Genomic DNA, 22,102 nt, shown 5'->3' with positions numbered 1-22,102 from the left:
CTGTATTTTATCATACCTCTCTGTTCTCCTTACTGAGCTTTCACATCTTATGTAAAACTTGCAGGTCATCACAGCCTATTTCTTAAATTTTAATGTGCACAGCGGTTTCTGTGGGTGCTTTTACACACTTCATATTGCTTTCACTTCTCAAGTATTTTGAATTAATGAACCATTGTTTGGACCAAAAATAATATGCATGTTAGCAAGTGATTCTGATACTGTTGGTCCACAATTTAAAAAACACTGTTATGAGAGTATTGTTTATGAAACTCTGTTCCAGTTTAAATATTCTTTCCCTGCTCTACTCCCTCACTAAAGAAAACTTACTATACTTTTTGAAAAGTTAGAACAAAACAGAAATGAACACTCAATTTTGTTTTGATGTAGTGATATTTTCCCCATTTCAAAATGTAGTTATTAGGGATTTTGTTGTTTGGGAATTGTAGGTGTTCCGTATGTATTTTGGAGTTAATCCCTTTTCCAAGGACAGATATTTTCTCTCATTCTGTAGGTTGTCTTTTCACACTTTTGATTATTAATTTGCCCTGCAGAAACTTTATATTTTCATGTAGTCCCATTTGTCTAATTTTGCTTTTCCTGCTGATGCTTTTGATGATATATCCATGAAACTATTGCCTGAACCAGTATCATGAGGTTTTTACCTACACTGTTTTACTTTTTTGTTGTTTGTATTTTTTGTTTGTTCTTTTTAGACATACATGACACTAGAGTATATTTTGACATACATACATGGAAAATAAATTTCATTTCTTGTGATTGTACATGAAGTGGAGTTACACTGGTCATGTATTTACATGTGAACATAGAAAAGTTATATTCAGTTCATTCTACTGTCTTTCCTATTCCTGTCCTCCTCTCTTCCCATCATTCCCATTTGTCTAATTCAACAAACTTCTATTCCAGCCCCCCCCTTTTGTGTGTTAGCATCTGCATAGCAGACAGAACATTTGTTCTTTGTTTTTTGGGGGAAATTGACTTATTTCACTTAGCATGCTAGTCTCCAGTTCCATTCATTTACTGGCAAATGCCATAATTTCATTTTCCTTTATGTCTGAAAAATAATCCATTGTGTTTATATACCACATTTTCTTTTTTCATTTGTTCTAATTAGTTATACATGACAGCAGAATGCATTTCATTTCATTGTGCATGAATGGAGCACAACTTTTCATTTCTCTGGTTATACATGATGTAGAGTCATACCATTTGTGTGATCATATAAGTACCTTGGGTAATGATGTCAACCTGATCCCACCATCTCTCCCACTCCACTGCCCCCTGCCCTCCCCTCACTTCCCTCTGCCCAATCCAAAGTTCCTCCTTTCTTCCTTTGTCCATCCCCATTATGGATCAGCATTCACATATCAGAGAAAATATTTGCCCTTTGTTTTTGGGGAATTGGCTTATTTCACTTACTACGATATTCTCCAACTCCATCCATTTATCTGTAAATGTCATAATTTTATTCTCCTGTAAGGCTGAGTAATATTCCATTGTGTGTGTGTGTGTGTGTGTATATATATATATATATATACATATATATCACAGTTTCTTTATCCATTCATCTATTGAAGGGCATCCTGGTTGGTTCCATAGCTTAGCCATTGTGAATTGAGCTGCTATAAACATTGATGTGGCTGCATCACTGTAGTATGCTGATTTTAAGTCTTTTGTGTATAGACCAACATTATAGGTACTCCTTTTCCACATAGCTCTTAGTAATGTGATCACATCAAATGGTAGGTAATAAAAATTGATTAAGGTTTTGTACATCTCTTCCACTATCATATAAGAAAAGTGTTATTACAGTTCCTTTGCTCAACAAGATAACCCATCAAACTTATGACAGAACTCAACAAATGGAGTAAAATAAACATGAAACATTATCAATTTCAGTAAATGAATAATGATTACAAAACAGGTTTAAGATCACTATAATCTCACTCCAGTTATAGGGCTTAATAGGAAGCAATCAGTTCTTGGAGAATTTTTTTAAGTATTATAAAATATTTGCCCTTTCTTATTTTTATTTTAATAATTCTCACTATTCAGTTTCAATAGCTTTATTTAAACCCAGTAGGGATTAATGGATTCAATTATGAAATGTGACTTCAGGACTTGAAATTTCCATTAAAACATACGTCTAGCCATTAGGAGGAGTTATACAAACTTCCTGAATAATTTCCTTTATCCGTGCTTTAATAAGAGCCATTAATTACATTTCAAATATTTTATATTTTTATATTATACTATGAAAATGGACATTTTTTTCTTTTTGCTTATTTACACCATATTTCATTATTCGAGTTTAAAAAATATATTGCACGATGTGATTGAATCATATGATTAAAATTCTAACAATTTATCATAAAAATAATATTACCCATTGAGATACATTGATGAGTACTTATTGATAAAACAAGTTAAAATGGTATTCATTTACAACTGATGTCTACTCGTGTATTCTGACTTCAACATTGATATCCTGATTATATCCCAAGAGCATTTGAATTTTTTCATATCCATGAATCTTTTCTATTTTCATTAGTAATCCAAAATGATATTATATGGTATAAAGTAATAATATATGTATATATGATATATTTTTCTTTCTTTCTTTTGTAGTACTGGAGATGGAACTCAGGGCTTCACATATGCTAGGCAAGTGCTTTAGCACTGAGCTACATTTCTAAACTGACTTATATTTAATATTTTTAAATTTTTAGTTGTACATGACAGCAGAATGTATTTTGGCAGAATATACACACATAGAGTATAACTTATTCTACTTAGGTTCCCACTCTTGTGGTCATACATGATGCAGAGTTACCCTGGTCGTGTATACAAATATAAGACTAGGAAAGTTATATCCAATTAATTCTACTATCTTTCTTATTCCCCTCCCCTTCTTCCCTTCCCTTCATTTCCCTTTGTCTACTCCAATGGATTTCTATTATTCACCTCCCCAACCTCCATTGTTTTGGGTTAGCATCTATAAATCAGTTAGAACATTCGACCTTTAGTTCTGGGATTGGCTTATATCACTTAACATGATATTTTCCAGTTCCATCCATATACCAGCAAATGCCAAAATTTCATTCTTCTTTATGAATGAGTAATATTCCATTGTGTATATATGCCACAAGTTCTTTATTCATTCATCTGTTGAAGGGCATCTCCTTTGTTTCCACAGCTTGGCTATTGTGAATTGAGCTGCTATAAATATGGATGTGACTGCATCACTGTAGTATGCTGTTTTTAAGTCCTTTGGGTATAAACCAAGCAGTAGGATAACTGGGTCAAATGGTGGTTCCATTCCAAATTTTCTAAGGAATCTCCATACTGCTTTCTATAGTGGTTGCACCAATTCCCAGTTCCACCAACAATGTAAACAATGTACAAGAATACCTTTCTCCCCACATCTTCATCAGCATATATTGTTATTTGTATCCTTTATAACTGCCATTCTCAAATGAGTGATATGGATTTTCAGTGCAGTTTTAATTTGCATTTCTCTAATTGCTAAGTATTTTGAGCATTTTTCATATTTTTGACCATTCATATTTCTTCTTCTGTGACATGTTTGTTCAATTCCTTTGCCCATTTATTTACTTGGTTATTCGTTTTTCTGGTGTTAAACTTTTTGAGTTCTTTGTATATCCTGGAAATTAATGCCTTATCTGAGGAACTGGTGGTGAAAATTTACTCCCAATCTGTAGGAACTCTATACACATTGTTGATTGTTTCCTTGAGCACTTGAATCTTAATATATTCCTATCTATTGACTGTACAAAAGAATGTTAAATATTTGATTAGTCCTGACAGCAATAGGCAAAGTAGTTAATCATGATTAGAAATATGGAAATACATGGCATTTGTAAAAATTAGAGAGCCTAGTAATTCACAGCAATGTTGTCTGCATACAAGTATGTGAAAAAAATCACCTCTAAACACATCAGTCTTTATCAAATCCATAATCTTTTTTAAATGAAAGTAAGAATGGAATATGCACCTCAACTTAGAGTGACTATTTTTACTTCTTGCTTTATGAAAATCACTCTATAATTTTGGTTAATAATGCAAACTCTGAAATTAGACTGGTGGGATTTCAATATCAGCTTAATTATAGCTTATGACCTTAACCAAGTTACTTTTCACTTTTCTGTCCTTATTTTCTTTTCTGCAAAGTGAGGATAATAATAGTGTCTACTTCATAGAGATACCATGAGAATCAAATAAATTAATATCTATAGGGCACTTAGAATATTACCAGGCCCATAGCAACCACTCCATGCAGTTTATATATTATCAAATCTCTATTCTTCATTTTCCTTTCTTTATCTCACAAACGTTTAAAGGAAAGTTAGGGTTTACTCTTTAAAAAATTGTAAGTACAAAGTTAATAATTGAGGGATTTCTGTTTCTAATCATTTTGGAGTAGTTGGTACCAGACTTACACTCCCACAGTAGACAATTATAGCAGAACAACAGGAATTAAGTATCTGTTTTTCATCAGTGAGTAACACAAGTAATGCATGGCTATGATTCCAGAGAGAAGGGAAACACAGGATGAACCCATGATCATATCATCTAGCTCTCTATCTGGGAACAATTTCTGTACAGGAGTATAGAGAATTGTAAGTCATATAGTGCACAATGATTACAAGGAATTGAGATGCCAGAGATTGCAATTTATGGCAGATCAACTGACAGGAATTTCTGGCTCTGCAGGAGCATATGAAAAAGAAGATATGCAGAAAGGGAGTCTCATGTTCTGGTTGGGTTTGGGGCCTCTCACTAATTTATGTTTGATAGTTGGGCAAAGTAAAACTATCTGAAGTTTACCCTACTCAGCAAAGAAATAATTAAAGGAAAACATGTGAATGGATAATAAATATCAACAAACAAATGAAAACTACTAAAATACACCCAGTAAAAAGTATAGGATTTAAAAAGTAAAATAGTGATTCGTGAAGATGAGGCAGGAGGATCACAAGTTTGAGGTCAGCCTTAGCAACTTAGTAAGACCCTGACTAATAAATAAATAAATGAATAAATAAATAAATAATGAATTAAAAAGGCTGGAGATGATATTCATTGGTAAATTGCCCCTGAGTTCAATCCTTACTACCAACAAAAAGTAAAGTAACTATCATAAAAGATTCACTGGAATCATAAAAGCAGATTGGAAATGGCTGACAAGTCATGGACCTGAGAAGATTTTCTTTATTTATTCAACTAGAAGATTGGAGGAAAAAGTAATCACAGGAAAAAATGAACAGAGTTTCAGAGATCTAAATATTGGGCACAATATAAAATGATATGAAATATGTGTAACTGGAGTTGCAATAGAAAAAGAATGGTACTGGAGCAAAACAAAAGAGCTTTAAAAATGAACCAAAAATTATCAAATTTGATGAAAGACATGAATTTACACAATTCAGGAAGTCTATAAAATCTCAAATAAGATAATGTAAAGAAAACAACATATGCATACACCTTAGTAAATTGATGAAAATCATAAAGAAAAATTTGAAAAACATCAGAAACAGAAAATGCATTATATTCAGCAAGTATTGGTAAATATTTCAGACCCATGGTTTTCCTCTGTGACATATTCCTTGTTTTCCAAATAACTCTTTTAAAATATAAAAAATGTTCTTATGGCATATAAAAAGGAGATCATAGTTCAGAGTTTGCTAACCCATTACATAGAAGGGTATGAGAAAAAGATTTATCACTGACTTATCATCAGAAAAAATGGAGGCCAAAAGATATTGGATTAATGTCATTAATGTATTGAAAGAAAAAACATACTAACTATAATTAAATAGTAAAACATCCTTCAGGACCTGGGACCAGGGGATGTAGATCAGTGATAAAGTCTTTGTCTAGCATGTGTGAAGCCCTGAGTTCAATCACTACCACTAACAAAAAATATCCTTCAGAAATGAAAATGAAATAAATTTTATGTTTGTACTATTACCTCCCTTGTGCCTCCCACTTCACATTACTCTTTTCTGTTTAGATACTTCATTCAAACGCCATATGTGTGTACTCTATATCATTTTGCTGTCCTCTAGCTGATCAGGTGACATGACATTCTTCATCGTGATTTACTCTCTCCATTAATACACCATGTTGCATGTATTCTCTTCATCTTCTAACTTACTCTGTACAATATCCCATGTTGATAGTATTAAAACAGGTTTTCATGGGGTTTTGTTGGCTAATATTAATTGATAAAAAAAACCTAATATCTGTGGAAATTAAGAATATTTATTTTTTTCTTCTAGGTTGTGACTTTTGAAATAATTTTCTGCTTCTTTCATAAGACATCTGGTTATGGTACATTAAAAATTATAAAACTAATTGTATCTCAAGCACTTAAAGACATGTAAAGAAATCTATTACCTTCATAGTTAACCAGGTATTATGTTAATTACAGTATGACTAAGTAACAGTGGTCATATTTTCAAATCAGGCACTTTAAACCACAATGAAGTATTCTCTCTACATGGCTAATGTGACATTTGCATATTAAAAAACAACATAAAAGCCTTCTACTCAGATATTGTGGTTTTTTTATTTCATTTGTTTATTTTTATGTAGTGCTGAGGATCAAACCTAGTGCCTCATATGTGCTAGGCAAGTGCTCTACCACTGAGCTGCAACCAAGCCCTTACTGATGGTTTAAGGCAGGAGTCAGCCTACTACAGCCATTGGAGCACGACCTTGACTGTATTATCTATGGTAGTTCACACACTACAGTAGCAAAGTTGGTTATTTCAACAGAGACTAGTAGCACACATTATCTGATTCTTTTTTTAAATTTATTTTTATTGTAAACAAATGGCATACATGTAGTTTCTCTGTACATGAAGTAAAGGCATACCAGTTGTGTAATCATACATTTCCATAGGGTAATGGTGTTTGATTCATTCTGTTATTTTTTCCTTCCCCCCACCCCTCCCACATCCCATTATGTGTCATCATTCGCTTATCACCAAGATCATTCGTCCTATGGTTTTTTAAGATTGGCTTATCTCACTTAGCATGATATTCTCCAATTTCTTCAATTTGCCTGCAAATGTCATAATTTTATTACTATTTATGGATGAGTAATATTCCATGGTGTATATATATATATATATATATCACAGTTTCTTTATCCATTCATCAATTGAGGGGCATCTGTGTTGGTTCCACAATCTGACTATTGTGAATTAAGCAGCTATGAACATTGTTGTGGCTGTATCTCTGTAGTATGCTGATTTTAAGTTCTTTGGGTATAGGTCAAGGAGTGGGATAGCTTGGTCAAATGGTGGTTCCTTTCCAAATTTTCTAAGGAATCTCCACACTGCTTTCCAGAGTGACTGCACTAATTTGCAGCCCCACCAGCAATGTATGAGTGTACCTTTTCCCCCACATCCTCGCCAACACCTATTGTTGCTTGTATTCTTGATAATCGTCATTCTAATTGGGGTGAGATGGAATCTTAGGGTAGTTTTGATTTGCAATTCTCTTATTACTAGAGATGTTGAGCATTTTTCATATATCTGTGGATTGCTTGTAGATCTTCTGTGAAGTGTCTGTTCATTTCCTTAGCCCATTTGTTGATTGGATTATTTGTATTCTTGGTGTAGAGTTTTTTGAGTTCTTTATAGATTCTGGAAATTAGTGCTCTATCTGAAGTATGATTGGCAAAGATTTTCTCCCACTCTGTAGACTCTCTCTTCACATTGCTGATAGTTTCTTTTGCTGAGAGAAAGCTTTTTATTTTGAATCTATCCCAGTTATTGATTCTTACTTTTATTTCTTGAGCTATGTGAATCCTGTTAAGGAAGTCTGATCCTAAGCAGACATGTTGAAGATTTGGACCTACTTTTTCTTCTATAAGATGAAGGGTCTCAGGTCTAATTCCGAGGTCCTTGATCCATTTTGAGTTGATTTTTGTGAAGGGTGAGAGATAAGGGTTTAATTTCATTCTGCTGCATATGGATTTCCAGTTTTCCCAGCACCATTTGTTGAAGAGGTTATCTTTTCTTCATTGCATATTTTTGGCCCCTTTGTCTAGTATGAGAAAATTGTATTTATTTGGGTTTGTGTCCATGTCCTCTGTTTTTTACCATTGATCTACCTATTTCGGTACCAATACCATGCCGTTATACTATTGCTTTGTAGTACATTTGAAGGTCTGGTATTGCGATACCCCCTGCTTCACTCTTCCTGCTAAGGATTGCTTTAGCTATTCTGGGTTTCTTATTCTTCCAGATGAATTTTATGATTGCTTGCTCTATTTCTGTGAGGTACGTCATTGGGATTTTAATTGGAATTGCATTGAATCTGTGTAGCACTTTTGGTAGTATGGCCATTTTGACAATATTAATTATGCCTATCCAAGAACATGGGAGATCTTCCATCTTCTAAGGTCTTCCTCACTTACTTTCTTCAATGTTTTAAAGTTTTCATTGTAGAGATCTTTTACCTCTTTGGTTAGATTGATTCCCAAGTATTTTATTTTTTTTTGAGGCTATTGCAAATGGAGTTGTTTTCCTCATTTCAATTTCAGATGTTCCATCGCTTGTGCATAAAAATGCTTTAGATTTATGTGTGTTGATTTTATAGCCTGCTATTTTGCTGAATTCATTGATGAGGTCTAGAAGTTTTCTGGAGGAGTTTTTTGGATACTGTAAATATAGAATCATGTCATCAGCAAATAGTGACAGCTTAAGTTCCTCTTTTCCTATTCATATCCCTTTGATTTCTTTAGTCTGCCTAATTGCTCTGGCTAGAGTTTCGAGGACAATGTTGAATAGAAGTGGTGAAAGAGCACATCCCTGAATTGTTCCCGCTTTTAAAGGGAATGCTTTCAGTTTTTCTCCATTAAGAATGATGTTGGCCGTAGGCTTAGCATAAATAGCCTTTAAAATTTTCAGGTACATTCCTACTATCCCTACTTTTACAAGTGTTTTGAGCATGAAGGGGTGTTAGAGTTTGTTGAATGCTTTTTCTGCATCAATTGAAATAACTATATGATTCTTATCCTTAAGTCTATTGACATGATGGATTACGTTTATTGATTTATGGATTTTAAACCATCCTTGCATTCCAGGGATGAACCCCAGTTGATCTGGGTGCACAATTTTCTTAATATGTTTTTGGATACAGTTTGCCAGTATTTTGTTAAGGATCTCTGCATCTATATTCATCAAGGATATTGGTCTAAAATTTCCTTTTCTTGATGTGTCTTTGCCTCGTTTGTGTATGAGGGTGATATTAGCTTCATAGAATGCATTTGGAATTTCGTGGAATATATTGAGGAGTATTGGAATGAGTTCTTCTTTGAAGGTCTTGTAGAACTCAGCTGAGAATCTGTCTGGTCCTGGGCTTTTCTTTGATGGTAGGTTTTTAATGGCTTCTTCTATTTCATTGCTTGATATTGATCTGTTTAAATTGTGTATGTCTTCCTGGTTCAGTTTGGGAGAATCATATGTCTCTAGAAATTTGTCAATGTCTTCAGCAGTTTCTATTTTGTTGGAATACAGATTTTCAAAGTAGCTTCTCATTATGTTCTGTATTTCAGTGGTGTCTGTCATCATATTTCCTTTTTCATCACGAATTTTAGTAATTTGAGTTTTCTCTCTCCTTCTCTTTGTTAGTGTGGCTAAGGGTTTGTCTATTTTGTTTACTTTTTCAAAGAAGCAACTTTGTTTTGTCAATTTTTTAATTGTTTCTTTTGTTTCAATTTCATTGATTTCAGCTCTGATTTTAATTATTTCCTGTCTTCTCTGACTTTTGCTGTTATTCTGTTCTTCTTTTTCTTGGGCTTTGAGCTGTAATGTTAGGACATTTAGTTATTGACTTTTCATTCTTTTCTTGAATACGCTCCATGCAATGAATTTTCCTCTTAGTACTGCTTTCATACTGTCCCAAAGATTTTGATATGTTGTACTGTCATTCTCATTGACCTGTAAGAATTTTCTGATATTATTTCATTGAATAGGTTGTTCATTCCTTTGGTTTGTATCTCTGTGCATTCCTCAATCCCAATAATTCTTCAATTTGGTCTTTTCATGATGTCCCATAGTTCTTGGAGGTTCTGTTCATGATTTCTTACCATCTTCTCTGTTTGGGTAACTTTATTTTCAAGATTAAATATTTTGTCTTCATTGTCTGAGGTTCTGTCTTCCAAGTGGTCTAGTTTTTTGGTGATGCTTTCCATTGAATTTTTTATTTGGTTTATTGTTTCCTTCATTTCAAGGATTTCCTTTTTTTTTTTTTTGAGAATATCTCTTTGCTGAAATGATCTTTTGCTTCCTGCAGTTGCTCTTTCAACTGCTTATTGGTATTATCATTCATTGCCTACATTTGCTCTCTTATCTCATCCTTTGCTTCACAAATCATCTTAATCATGTATAATCCAAAGTCCTTTTCTGACATTTCTTCTAACATACTGTCATTGGATTCTATTAATATAGAATCTAGGTTTGTTTGGATCATTTTCTTCCCTTGTTTTTTCATGTTGCTCATGTGTCTTTCCCTCTAGCAGTGCAGATCTGGGGTATTGCAGATTCCCCCCATAGGCTCATAGTGGCCCTATAGGTTTCCTAAACGTTTTCTTCAAGGGGGAGATCAATATTAGCAGTGACCAATTCAGACAGTATGCAATCCTAGACCATTTAGCTCCTATGAGGACATTAACAATATTGTCATAATAAACAGAATGAGTTCAATTATTATCTTCAGTATAACAAACAGATTTGCAATAAGGTCTGCAGTTTCTAATGGAGGACAAAGAGGATGCAGAAGGATGTAGGATGTAGCTGTTAATGGGATAAGAAAAGAATATACAGAAGTTCTAGATAATAGAAAGGGTGAGAGTATAATAAAAAGAAATTGGTTGTTAGCATTCAAAAAGGGAGATAGAGACTCTGAGGGAACAGGTAAACAAAAGAAAAAGAGCAAGAAAAGTAAAGAAATAAAAACTTAAAATTTTTCAATAAGGAGAAAAAGGAAAATCTACACTATAACAGTCATATAGTATTCAAACCTCCCAGTCTTCAGTAGCCTGATGCATGAGAGATACCTGACAATGAGCTTCAAGTCTCCAGCAGGCATCTCAGGATGCGATTTGCCCCACCTAAAGATGGGAAATACAGCTTCCAGGATTATCCAAGAAGGCCACTCTGGCTTCCAAATGTGTTGGCAAATGGGAAGCTGCAGCTTGGGCTGTGGACATAGTCAGCTGGAGGTCCTGGAAGCAGGGTGCGGTTGGTCAGGCATGGGTCCTGGAGGTCTGGTGTGTTTGGTGTGGTTGCGGGATCCTGGAGGCCAGGTGCAAACAGTCGGTCTGGGGTCCTGGTGATAGGTCGTAGTCAGTTGGTCTGGGGGTCCTGGCGGCAGGGAGCAGTCAGTTGATGTGAGAGCCCCAGAGGCAGAGAGTGATTGGTCGGGCTGAGGGATCCTGAATATGGGGCTCAAGTCAGTCTGGCCAGGGGTCCTATGTGGCCTGGCTTTTGTCTCTAAATGGTGGCATCCACATGTAATCAAACCTGCAGGTACTGTAACAGTGAACTTCCAGGCAACAGCAGGCAGCTGGCGCTCCACTGGCAGTCGGTGATCAGTTTGCTGACTGCTCTCCCACGATCGGGAGGTTAACCTCAGGCGGTGGGTGTTGGATAGGTGTAAGGCAGGTGATGGGCAGGCAAGAGGCAGGCAAATGGCAGAGGATAGGCGCCTGACAGTGAGCAATCTGCACTCAAAAATGGCGTCGATATGCTGGCAGACTGCAGGTGATCATAGTAGACAAATGGGGTAAACAGCAGGGGATCGATAAGCAGCAAAAACTGCCTCACCAAGAAACAGATATCCTCTGCTTGAAACCAGTTACAGAGTGACAAGGAACACAGCCTCCCTCTAGTCCGCCATCTTGTATCTCTAGATATTGTGTTTTGAAGTTATTGACAGATATGGATATTTAAATTTACAACTAATTTATTTTAAAAAATTTAATTTTTATAGGATAAGTAGATCTTTTTAAAATATCAATAAAAAAGCATATTTTTTCTCTTTGCCAATATTCTTGCTTACTTTTAATTTTTTCAAATTTTTTAATTTGTTCTTTTAGTCATATATGACAACAGAATGCAGTTTGACATATACATACATGGAGTATAAATTCCCATTCTTGTGGTTGTGCATAATGTGGAGTTAGACTGGTTGTGCATTCATGTATGAACATAGGAAAGTTATGTCAGATTTGTTCTACTTTCTTTCCCATTTCTATCTCTCTCCCTTCCCCCCATTCCCCCTCATCCCATCTGGTGAACCTCCACATTTCATTTCTCCCACCCCCATCTATTACAAGTCAGTGTCCACATATCAGAGAACATTAGGCCTTTAATTTTTTGGAATTGGCCTATTTCACTTAGCATGGTAGCCTCCAGTTACATCTATTTACTGACAAATGTCATAATTTCATTCTTCTTTGTAGCTAAGTAATATTCCATTGTGTATTTAAACCACATTCATCTGTTAAAGGGCATCTACATTGGTTCCATAGCTTAGCTATTGTGAATTGTGCTGCTATTAACATTGATGTGGCCACTATAATATGCTGATTTTATATCTTTTGGGTATATGCCAAGAAGTGGGATAACTGGGTCAAATGGTGTTTCCATTCCAAGTTTTCTAAGGAATTTCTATACTGCTTTCCATAGTGGTTGCACCAATTTATAGTCCCACCAGTAACGTATGAATTTAACTCTTCCCCCACATCCTTGACAACATTGATTGTTACTTGTATTCTTGATAATTGCAATTCTGACATGGGTGAGATGAAATCCCAGTGTAGTTTTAATTTGCATTTCTCTAATTGCTAGTGATGTTGAACAATTTTTATATGTTTGTTGACCACTTGTATTTCTTCTTCTGTGAAATGTCTGTTCAGTTCCTTTGCCCATTTATTGATTGGGTTATTTGTTTGTTTGTGGAGTTTTTTGGTGTTATGTTTTTTGAGTTTTTGATATATACTGGAGATTATTGCTCTATCTGAGATGCAGGAGGCAAAGATATTTATAGGCTCTCTTTTCATGTTCTTGATTGTTTCCTTTCCTGTTAAGAAGCTTTTTCATTTGATACCAGCTCTGAAAAAAAATGAATGCCAGCCAAGAATACTATACCCAGCAAAATAAGCTTTAGGATTGTTGATGAAATAAAAATCTTTCATGATAAACAAAAGTTAAAAGAATTTACAGCTAGAAAGTTTACACTATATACTTAATAAGATATTTCATGAAGAAGAAATTAAAAATAAAAATGAAAACCAGCAAAGGGAGTAAAAACACTGGAAGAATTGTCAATCAAATGAGAAACTAATTCAAATTAAAAATGATAAATAAAAATGATAAGGAATAAAAATCATCTCAATAATAACATTGAATGTTGATAGCCTAAACTCATCAATCAAAAGACACAGACTGGCAGCGTGGATTAAGAAATAAGACCCAACAGTGTCTGTATCCTAGAGACTCACCTCATAGGCAATGACATACACAGATTGAAGGTAAAAAGATGAGAAAAAACATATCGGTCTTATGGATCTCATAAACAAGTAGAGGTTTCTATCCTCATATCAGATAAAGTAGATTTCAAATCAAAGTTAATCAAAAAGGAAAAAGAAGAACATTTCATACTATTTAAGGGAATTATACATCAACAAGACATAACAATCATAAATACTTATGCCCCAAACAATGGAGCATCTACATACATCAAACAAACCCTTCTCAATTTTAAAAAGCAAATAGACCACAACATAATAATACTCAGTGAATTTAACACACCTCTCTCACCACTGGATATATCCTCCAAACCAAAACTAAATAAAGAAGCTATAGAACTAAAAAATACAATTAATAATTTAGGCTTGCTCTTTTTATCCATGGATGTTTTTCCTCAACTAAAATCAGACTTGCAGAAAGATTTTAAAAAGTATGAAAATTCTCTCTCCTTAAGCTAATTCTGGTGCTCCAAATGACTTTCTTATTCCTGCAGGCAATATATATCACCAAAATTTATAAAAATACACACACATACAAAAGTATTAGATTCTATAAATCTGTAAAGCACCATTTAATTTAGGTCTAGTCTCTAAATACTTCAACTTTAGCTTTATATTATTTGTTTGGTTTTTTGTTTGTTTGTTTTTGCAGTACTAGGTATTGTCTTGTCTTTTTAGTCTCCATTAATATAGAGACTTTCATGATATTGACCTTTTTGAAGAATCAAAGCCATTAGACTTGTAAAAATGTCCAACAGTCTGGTATTATCTAATGAATAGATTCAGGCAAACACTCTATCACTGAGCTATATCTCCAGCTCCTTCAGTATTTTTATCTGATCCCATATAACTGGATAAACATTGTACAAAAAGTCCTTTCTCTTGTTAGAAGGACTATGATGAGAAGTTGTGATTTTATACTTTTTTTAAATTACATTGTCTCTGCTCTTCCCTTACCCCTTTCTTCTCCTTCCCTTTGTCCTTCTTCCCCCTCCATACCTTATTTTTATTTTTTTGTGAATATTTTTTGAAAGTAAGTTGCAGACATCATGCTGAAATACTTCAGCATCTTCCAAAGTGTTGGGCATTCTTCTACACAGAGCCAATACTGTTATTCCTCCTAAGAAAAGTAATAGTTATACAATTTTCAAATATATGATTAATTTTCAACTTATCAATTGTTCCTCTATAGGAATTTTTGTTTAATATACAATCCAGTAAAGGAATAGTTGCTTGTCATGTCCCTTTAGTCTCCTTTAATATGGAACAACTTCTCTGATCTTTTCTAAGAATTCAGACCATTTGGTTGTAAAATATCCAACAATCTGGGATTGCATAATGAATGGATTCAGGTTAAATATTTTTAGCATGAATACTATATAGATGGTAATGTGTATTCCCTATTGCATCACAGTCAGGAAGCACATCACATCAACTTGTTCTGTTGTTGGTTTGATTACCTTAGCTATAATTTATACACTGTGCTCTCCGTTGTAAAAGTAATTTTCTTTTTCAATTAGTAATAGATGGATAATCATTTTGATATAAATATCCCAGTTCACAGCAACCTTTCACCCATTTCTTTTGGCATCTAGTGATTATCCTTAACTGAATCTATATTACAATGGGAATTGCAAATTTTATTTCTCTTTAAACTTTCATTTACAACTAGAAATTTTCTATAAGGGAAAGATTTCCCTTTTCCTCAACACATTTTGCGTATGATAGAAGATTCATGGATTCTTCATTTACTAAATGTGTTAAAGTTCATTACATCACACTGTGGCATTTTAATTATTCCAAATTTAAATAATGGATGCCGCTTCAAACAAGTTCATACACCTTTTTGATAGGTCCCAATAGTCATTCAACTTTTGTTTTTGAATATAGTAAGCTGTCCTAGGATTGCCTTGTTCTTTTTCTGTTACAGAATTGTAATCAATCATTGCTTCAGCTGATCTTGGCTTCTTTTAATGTTGAATGGTATTAAGAAACCAAAATTTAGTCAATAAATATGCTTACTGCTACTATAATATTATTGCTTGTAAGCACCTTTTAGTAGATATATCCAGAAACTGCATGTGTGTATTTGTGTTTAAATCGTAGGTTCATACTTAACTCTAATGTAAATTTAGTTTCACAGAACACTTCTTTATGTCTTCCATTCCACATTCGTTTCCCCATTTAACAACTATTTTACACCTAGATCATAAAATTGTCAAAATAAATATTACCAACACAAAATTGTAGTCTAAAATTAACACAAAATAGTTTAAGACTTATTAAATCAATGCCAATATTAATAGTTCTACTGAGTAAAATTCAGTATTTTTTATTGTTTTATATATATATATATATATATATATATATATATATATATATGAAACCAAGGATGCATAGGTTGAATATGGTCATCAAAAAATTGCTTCAATTAGTATTTCTATTTTATATTTTTATTTGATATACAACTATATTTACTTGTTTCTGTATTTACTTTTGGAGTTTTCTTTTTCAATATTTTATTTAATTATAATTTTGAAAGTATAAGCTATGTGTGTATTTCAAAAATCAAAATTATATAAAAATATTTACTCAGTATCAGTTTCATCTCTATCACTCACACTTCATTACCACTCATCCTTGGAAATGTCTGTCCTCAGTTAATTTCTGGATTTGCTTTTTTCAGTTTCTCTTTTGCAAATATAAGCAAATACCCACATTATTACAAAAAAAAAATACTTGAGTTGTTTAAGTGCTTGAGAAGTAGATTGTGACGTGTCCAATTTTATATTCCAAAAATTTAAACTAATGTCCAAACAGCTACCAAATGCATAAGCTGTTTTCAGTTTAAAAAGATGTATGATTTTGAGAGGGAGGAGGGATAGGAAAGGAGAGGATAATGGAATGAAATTGACCATGCTATGTCATGTGTATGTGTAAATTTATCACAATGAATTCACTCTTATGTATAACTATAATGCACCAATTGAAAAATAAATAGAAGACCAATAAAGTAGAGGAAAAGGATTGGAGCAAGGGAGGGGGAAGGGGATAGTCCTAGGGACTGAAGTACAACAAATTGTTATATGCATTTATGAATATGGCAAAAGTAAACTCACAATTTTGTACAATTATAATGCACTAATAAAAATTGTATGATTTTTTTAAACAGGAAAACCAAGATATGCATAATTAGTTGTTATTTTTCTTTACCCTCCAATTTAGTTTGAAAATAAACAAATTATCAAATAATTTAAACAATTTAAAATGTGACCTTTACTGAGAAACTCCCTTATATATCTTAACATGTGTCTACTACCTTTAAGATTTTAAATATTCTTATAGTCAATCCTATTTTTTTAATCTCTTTATTTTCTACAGTTGTTTGACTACTATGATGGTGCTTTGAGTGCTGAAGGGGAATCTTTTGGAGGACCTATAGGGAAAGCAACTAGAAGATCTTCTGAAGAAACTGTCTGGGGAATAATGGAGGGACCTGCTAGGGAATCTGGAAGAGGACTTCCCATGCAACCCAAAGGAGGCCATGTAGCAAGTCCTGCAATGGAATATTCTGAGAGACATGATAGGGTACATACCTTGAGTCCTACATGGGAACTTGCTGTACATTCTGCAAGGGGTCGATCTGTGAGTCCTGCAAGGAGTCCTTCTCTGAATCCTACAATAGGCCATGCTGAGAGATGTGCAAGGGGACGTATCATGAGCCCTGTTAGGAAGCTTGCTCTAAGTTCTATGACAGGTTGTGCTGTGAGTCTTGCAAAACAACATGATAAAAAGAGAAATGAAAAGGGAAGTGCTGCGGGTCCTACCAACCATCTTTCTGTAAGACCTCCAAGGGAATTTGCTATGAGTCCTGCAAGGGGTCTTTCTATGAGTTCTGCAAGTGGCCATGCTGAGAGACCTGCTAGGGAACATGCCATGAGTCCTACAAGAGGACGTGCTATGAATGCTGCAAGAGAATTTTCTGTGAGGCCTGTTGCGGGACGTGCAGTAATTCCTGCAAGGCACCATTCTATGAGCCCTTCAAGAGTTTGTTCTGTGAGTTCTGCAAGAGGATATGCTGAGAGATATGCAAGGGGACATACAAGAGGACGTGCCATGACAAGAAGTCCTGCAAGAGGTCGTGCTGAGAATCCTTCAAGAGTACATGCTGAGAGACATGGTAGGGGACGTGTTAAGAGTCCTGTAGGAGGATATATTGAGAGACCTGCAAGACGACATACTGTGAGTCCTTCAAGGAGAAATGTGAGTCCTACACAAGGACTTGCTCTGGGATCAGCAAGAAGATCTCCTATGAGACCTGAAGGAGAACTTGTTCTGGGCTCTGCAGTGGAACTTACCGTGAAACCAGCAGAAGGATATGCTGAGGAAACATCTAGATCTGCAAAGCAATCAACACAGTAGGTTTTCTATGTATCCTTTCATATAATAAGTCCTTTATGTATTATATAATTAAAATAAGTCTGCATTTTTCATCATGTCACTAAGTGTGAGTCTAATGACAAGTACTCACTATTTTAAAATTTTTCAAGAAAGGTTTTTATCTCCCCTGATTTTTCTAGAAAAATCTCTTAGTAAAATGGAACAGGGTTTTATGTTGTTGTTTTAAGTGCTTTGCATTTAGCCGTATCTTCCCTTCATGGGAAGATATAAAGATAATTAAAAATATTGGATATTTCTATAAACAGAACAGTTGAAAAATGATAAAGTTATCTCCCCAAAAGATAGTCATAATTTCAATATGTCACCCCCAAAATACCAAATATAGAAAACACTTTTAACATCATTTTGAATAGTCAAGAAATGAAAATGTTCTTAGATTAGGTTTAATATCACATCTTATGGCCAGTTTTTAAAATATAATCCAGCACTAAAAATTTTTTTCTCAGATACTTTGAGTATCTGAGAAATATTTCCTGAATATATCAGATATTTCTCAGATACTTTCAGTACTGACAACTTTAAGCTGCTTATAATCTAAAGAAAAGTTGCCAATTTCAAGAGTAAAATTTGTTATGTAGCCCTTTCTATAGAACAAATTTACAAATATATCAAAATATAAAAACAAAATAAAAATATAAATATATACATATAAAATATGTAAAATATAAACTATTTTACAAAAATATAATTAATTAAAAATTTAATATTTGTAAAAAATTACTTCCTCATTATAGATTTAGAACATACATCAGAACTAAAACCACTTAATTCCTTTAATTATTATAATAATACAGCAACTTTCATATTTATAGAAGTCTAAATATCAGGGTGATGCTTATATATTTCTCTAGAAGAATATTTGCAATTTGAATCAGATTTTTTAAAAATTTTAAGTCTTTGCTATGATTAGAACATGCTGTGACAAATGAGTGGGGGTGGCTTGATACTGGCCACTTAGTCCAAACAATATGCATAACTAGAGAGTCATGCTTAATGGTGAGACAAACTTGATTTTCCAGGGCTTGGCTCGTAGCTCAATGGTAGAGCACTCGCCTCCCATGTTTGAGGTACTGTGTTTGATTCTCAACACTGCATATAAATAAACAAAAATAAAGGTCCATCAACAACTAACTCAGAGATGTAAACTTACACTTTCCTCAAATCTTCATGGGTATTAACTAGGAGCCTAATTATTTGACATTCTATATAGTAGGCATTACTCTTGAACTTTCATTGTTACAATGCTCAGTAATAAATGATCCCTGAACTTCAATGACTTACTATTTATTTCTCATTAATCAGTTTGTAGGTTAGATAAAGTGATTCTATTCAGTCTGTACATTGTTTTCAGGTCTTACTCATTATTATTTCAATGTCAGGACTCAAGATAATGAAACTAGTCCCTATTTGAGATGTAACACTATCAGAGAAGATGGTAGGCACACAAGATGCCAAGCTTTACTACACATATAAAGCTTCTGTTCAGACTTCCATGCTCCAATGACCACAGAAACTCATGCAACCAACACAGTATCAGTAGAGCAAAAAATATGCAGTTATCTCATAAAAAAGGAGGAGTGGAATATTTGCTGTATCATAAAATCTATCATACTGGACAACCCTCTTCAATAATATTGATGTTTTGGATGTAAAGATGCTTTGAACTTCAGTTTGATTATGAAATATTTTACATTATGCTTGAATATACCTTTGAACAAATACTCTTTATAATTACAGTGTACCATACTCTTAAATACAAATGGCTATGTTTTCTACTTTGCTTTTTTAATTAGAGAATTCTTGGTGAACATTATTACACAATTACAGACTGATAATCAAAAATTATATGAACATTTAGAGCATTGATATATAGTTCAGTGGCATTACTAGTTTCTTTTTATATTATTCCATCAACTATATTTAGACTATTATATGATTGATTTGATTTGTATTGAATACACAAAATTCAATTTATCATAATTCATCTTAGTCACAATTTAAACTACATATGTTCACAATGCTTTGGAAATAGAAGTCCATGAGTAACTTATTTGTTTTGTGCAATAATTTTAGAAAATACTTTTATTACTTGAGAAACATAATACACACTATCCAATTCACATGAGGAATAAAATAAAATTTCTCCATTGACTCCTATTAACACACACATACACACAAAGAGTTTTATATATATAAATCTGTCAAGACAATGGGCTTTCTTTCTATATTGCCTTTCTAATTTGGTCACTAGTAATTGATCATGCAGAGGGAAGCCCCAGGGCTACTTCTAAGGATAATTTTGTGAGTACTTAGGTACCAGTTTTTCTGTTGCTACTTGAACATTTTGTGAGAAGTGAAGGGATGGGCGTTTACATTTTTGAAAGACTGAGAATATTCACTTTTATACTTAAAATTATTTTTGGATTTGTTGATCTCTGAATTACTTTTTCATCAAATTTAAAATATGTTTTCATCTTTTTCCTAGGTCTACTACTGATAGAAATCAAAATAGAAGGGGATTCTCAATTTTAATGGTAAAATCTACACAAATATTTTCTGTACTGTTCTTCAAGTCAGTTTTGTTCACTACCATTATGACATTGATATCATCCTGTATCAATTCATATGAACTCACTTTATTCTTTCTAGAGGATTCATATTTTTGCATAAAATCTGTAGAAGAATAATTGTGTGTTTACACTGAAAGTTTGGAAGAATGCACACAGAAGTATTGAGATTGGGAGAAAGAATATATTCAATATTTACAGCTTATTCATCTTTTTTCTTGAATATTTTTGGAAAAATATTTTAGTATGTCAACTGTACTACCTTTATAATTAAAAATAACATAAACAAAGGTAGCCTGTAAATATGAATTGACTATCCTAGCATGTACTTCATGAAGTCTGAGTTGAGTTGATTATAATTTCTCTTCTTTTCCTAAGAAGGAAATTAATTTTGCAAGTAAATGCTAGACTCACCAAGCATGGTTGGATAAAGATTGATGGCTCAACTTACCTCATTTATCTGAAGTCTCTTGGTGTTATGATTAGCATAAATGTGTCTGTAGAATACCTCTTACCTGCATGAAATTTTAAAAATGGTGGAAATATGTTTGAACAAAAAAAAAGTGGAAATAGAATCATTGCCTAGCATGTAATGGACGACCAATACATGTTTGTAAAGTGAAAAATAAAAAAAGAAAAATTACTATCACCACTTTATTCAGAAATATTAGGCTTTTCATCAGAGTTTGGGAAAAATGTTTCATTTTCACCACATTTCTTGCTATTGTCATCTCATGAGAATTTCTGTGGAGGACTTAAAATGGTTTTTGGTCATATGTCTGCAAAGAACAGAATTTTTAATTTGCTTTAAACATATCTACCTACTCAATATTTTTTCTCACTGAGGTAGAAACAATATTAATGATAAGGGATGGCAGGAATTTGGTTGTGTACATTGTACAGGCACAAATGCCTTCAGAAATATGTATAAAGATAGTATCATTGTTAATAAGTGTTTATATTCAAGAATGTTGGTATTTTTTGAAAAATGAATACATCCTGCTTCTGACATCAACTTGTCTTCAAATGCCAACAATCACATAGTTATTTGAAAGTCAGATTGGACTAATCTGAAAGCTTAGAACAATGTCATAGCTAGAGGTACCAACTATAAATGTGAACTAACTGTTCTCGAAAAAATAATGTCCTAATATTTCCCAATGGATTTTTGTCCCAAATTCAAATCAATCTGAATCATATCTAGCAGAGTATGAGGAGTTGAGGGGACAGACATGTATAAAGGGTTGAGATGTGTGAAGGATGAAAAAAATATAGGAAGTTAAGGCATCCTGACAATTTAGACAAAGAAAATGATGTTGCCCATCCCATACATTCATTTTCAGTTACTATTTTACAAATAATAGTGGTGGATTGTGAAAGCCACTTGAAGAGGAAGGAAATATTTCTTTCTCCATTCTGGGTCTCCTACACTAAGACTGTGCATTAGCAGACTTTTCTTCCCAAGCTCTACATTAAAATTAACTTATTT

General features: G+C 33.5%; 1 protein-coding gene across 1 annotated transcript in view; it reads left to right on the top strand.

Moving 5' to 3' along the window:
* Positions 1-22,102, top strand: part of LOC306651566 (uncharacterized protein) — a 517,337-nt gene that overhangs the window by 438,508 nt on the left and 56,727 nt on the right. The window contains exons 15-16 of the mRNA XM_079124236.1: positions 16,967-18,003; positions 20,532-20,580. Of these exons, the coding sequence (XP_078980362.1) occupies positions 16,967-18,003; positions 20,532-20,580 (1,086 nt within the window). The remainder of the gene's footprint in view (positions 1-16,966; positions 18,004-20,531; positions 20,581-22,102) is intronic.

The sequence above is a fragment of the Sciurus vulgaris genome, assembly GCF_902686455.1.
Source record: "Sciurus vulgaris genome assembly, chromosome: X".
In the NCBI taxonomy this organism is placed as follows: Eukaryota; Metazoa; Chordata; class Mammalia; order Rodentia; family Sciuridae; genus Sciurus; species Sciurus vulgaris.
Note: the sequence above shows the minus strand (reverse complement) of the source record. Positions and strands in the feature narration are given on the sequence as shown.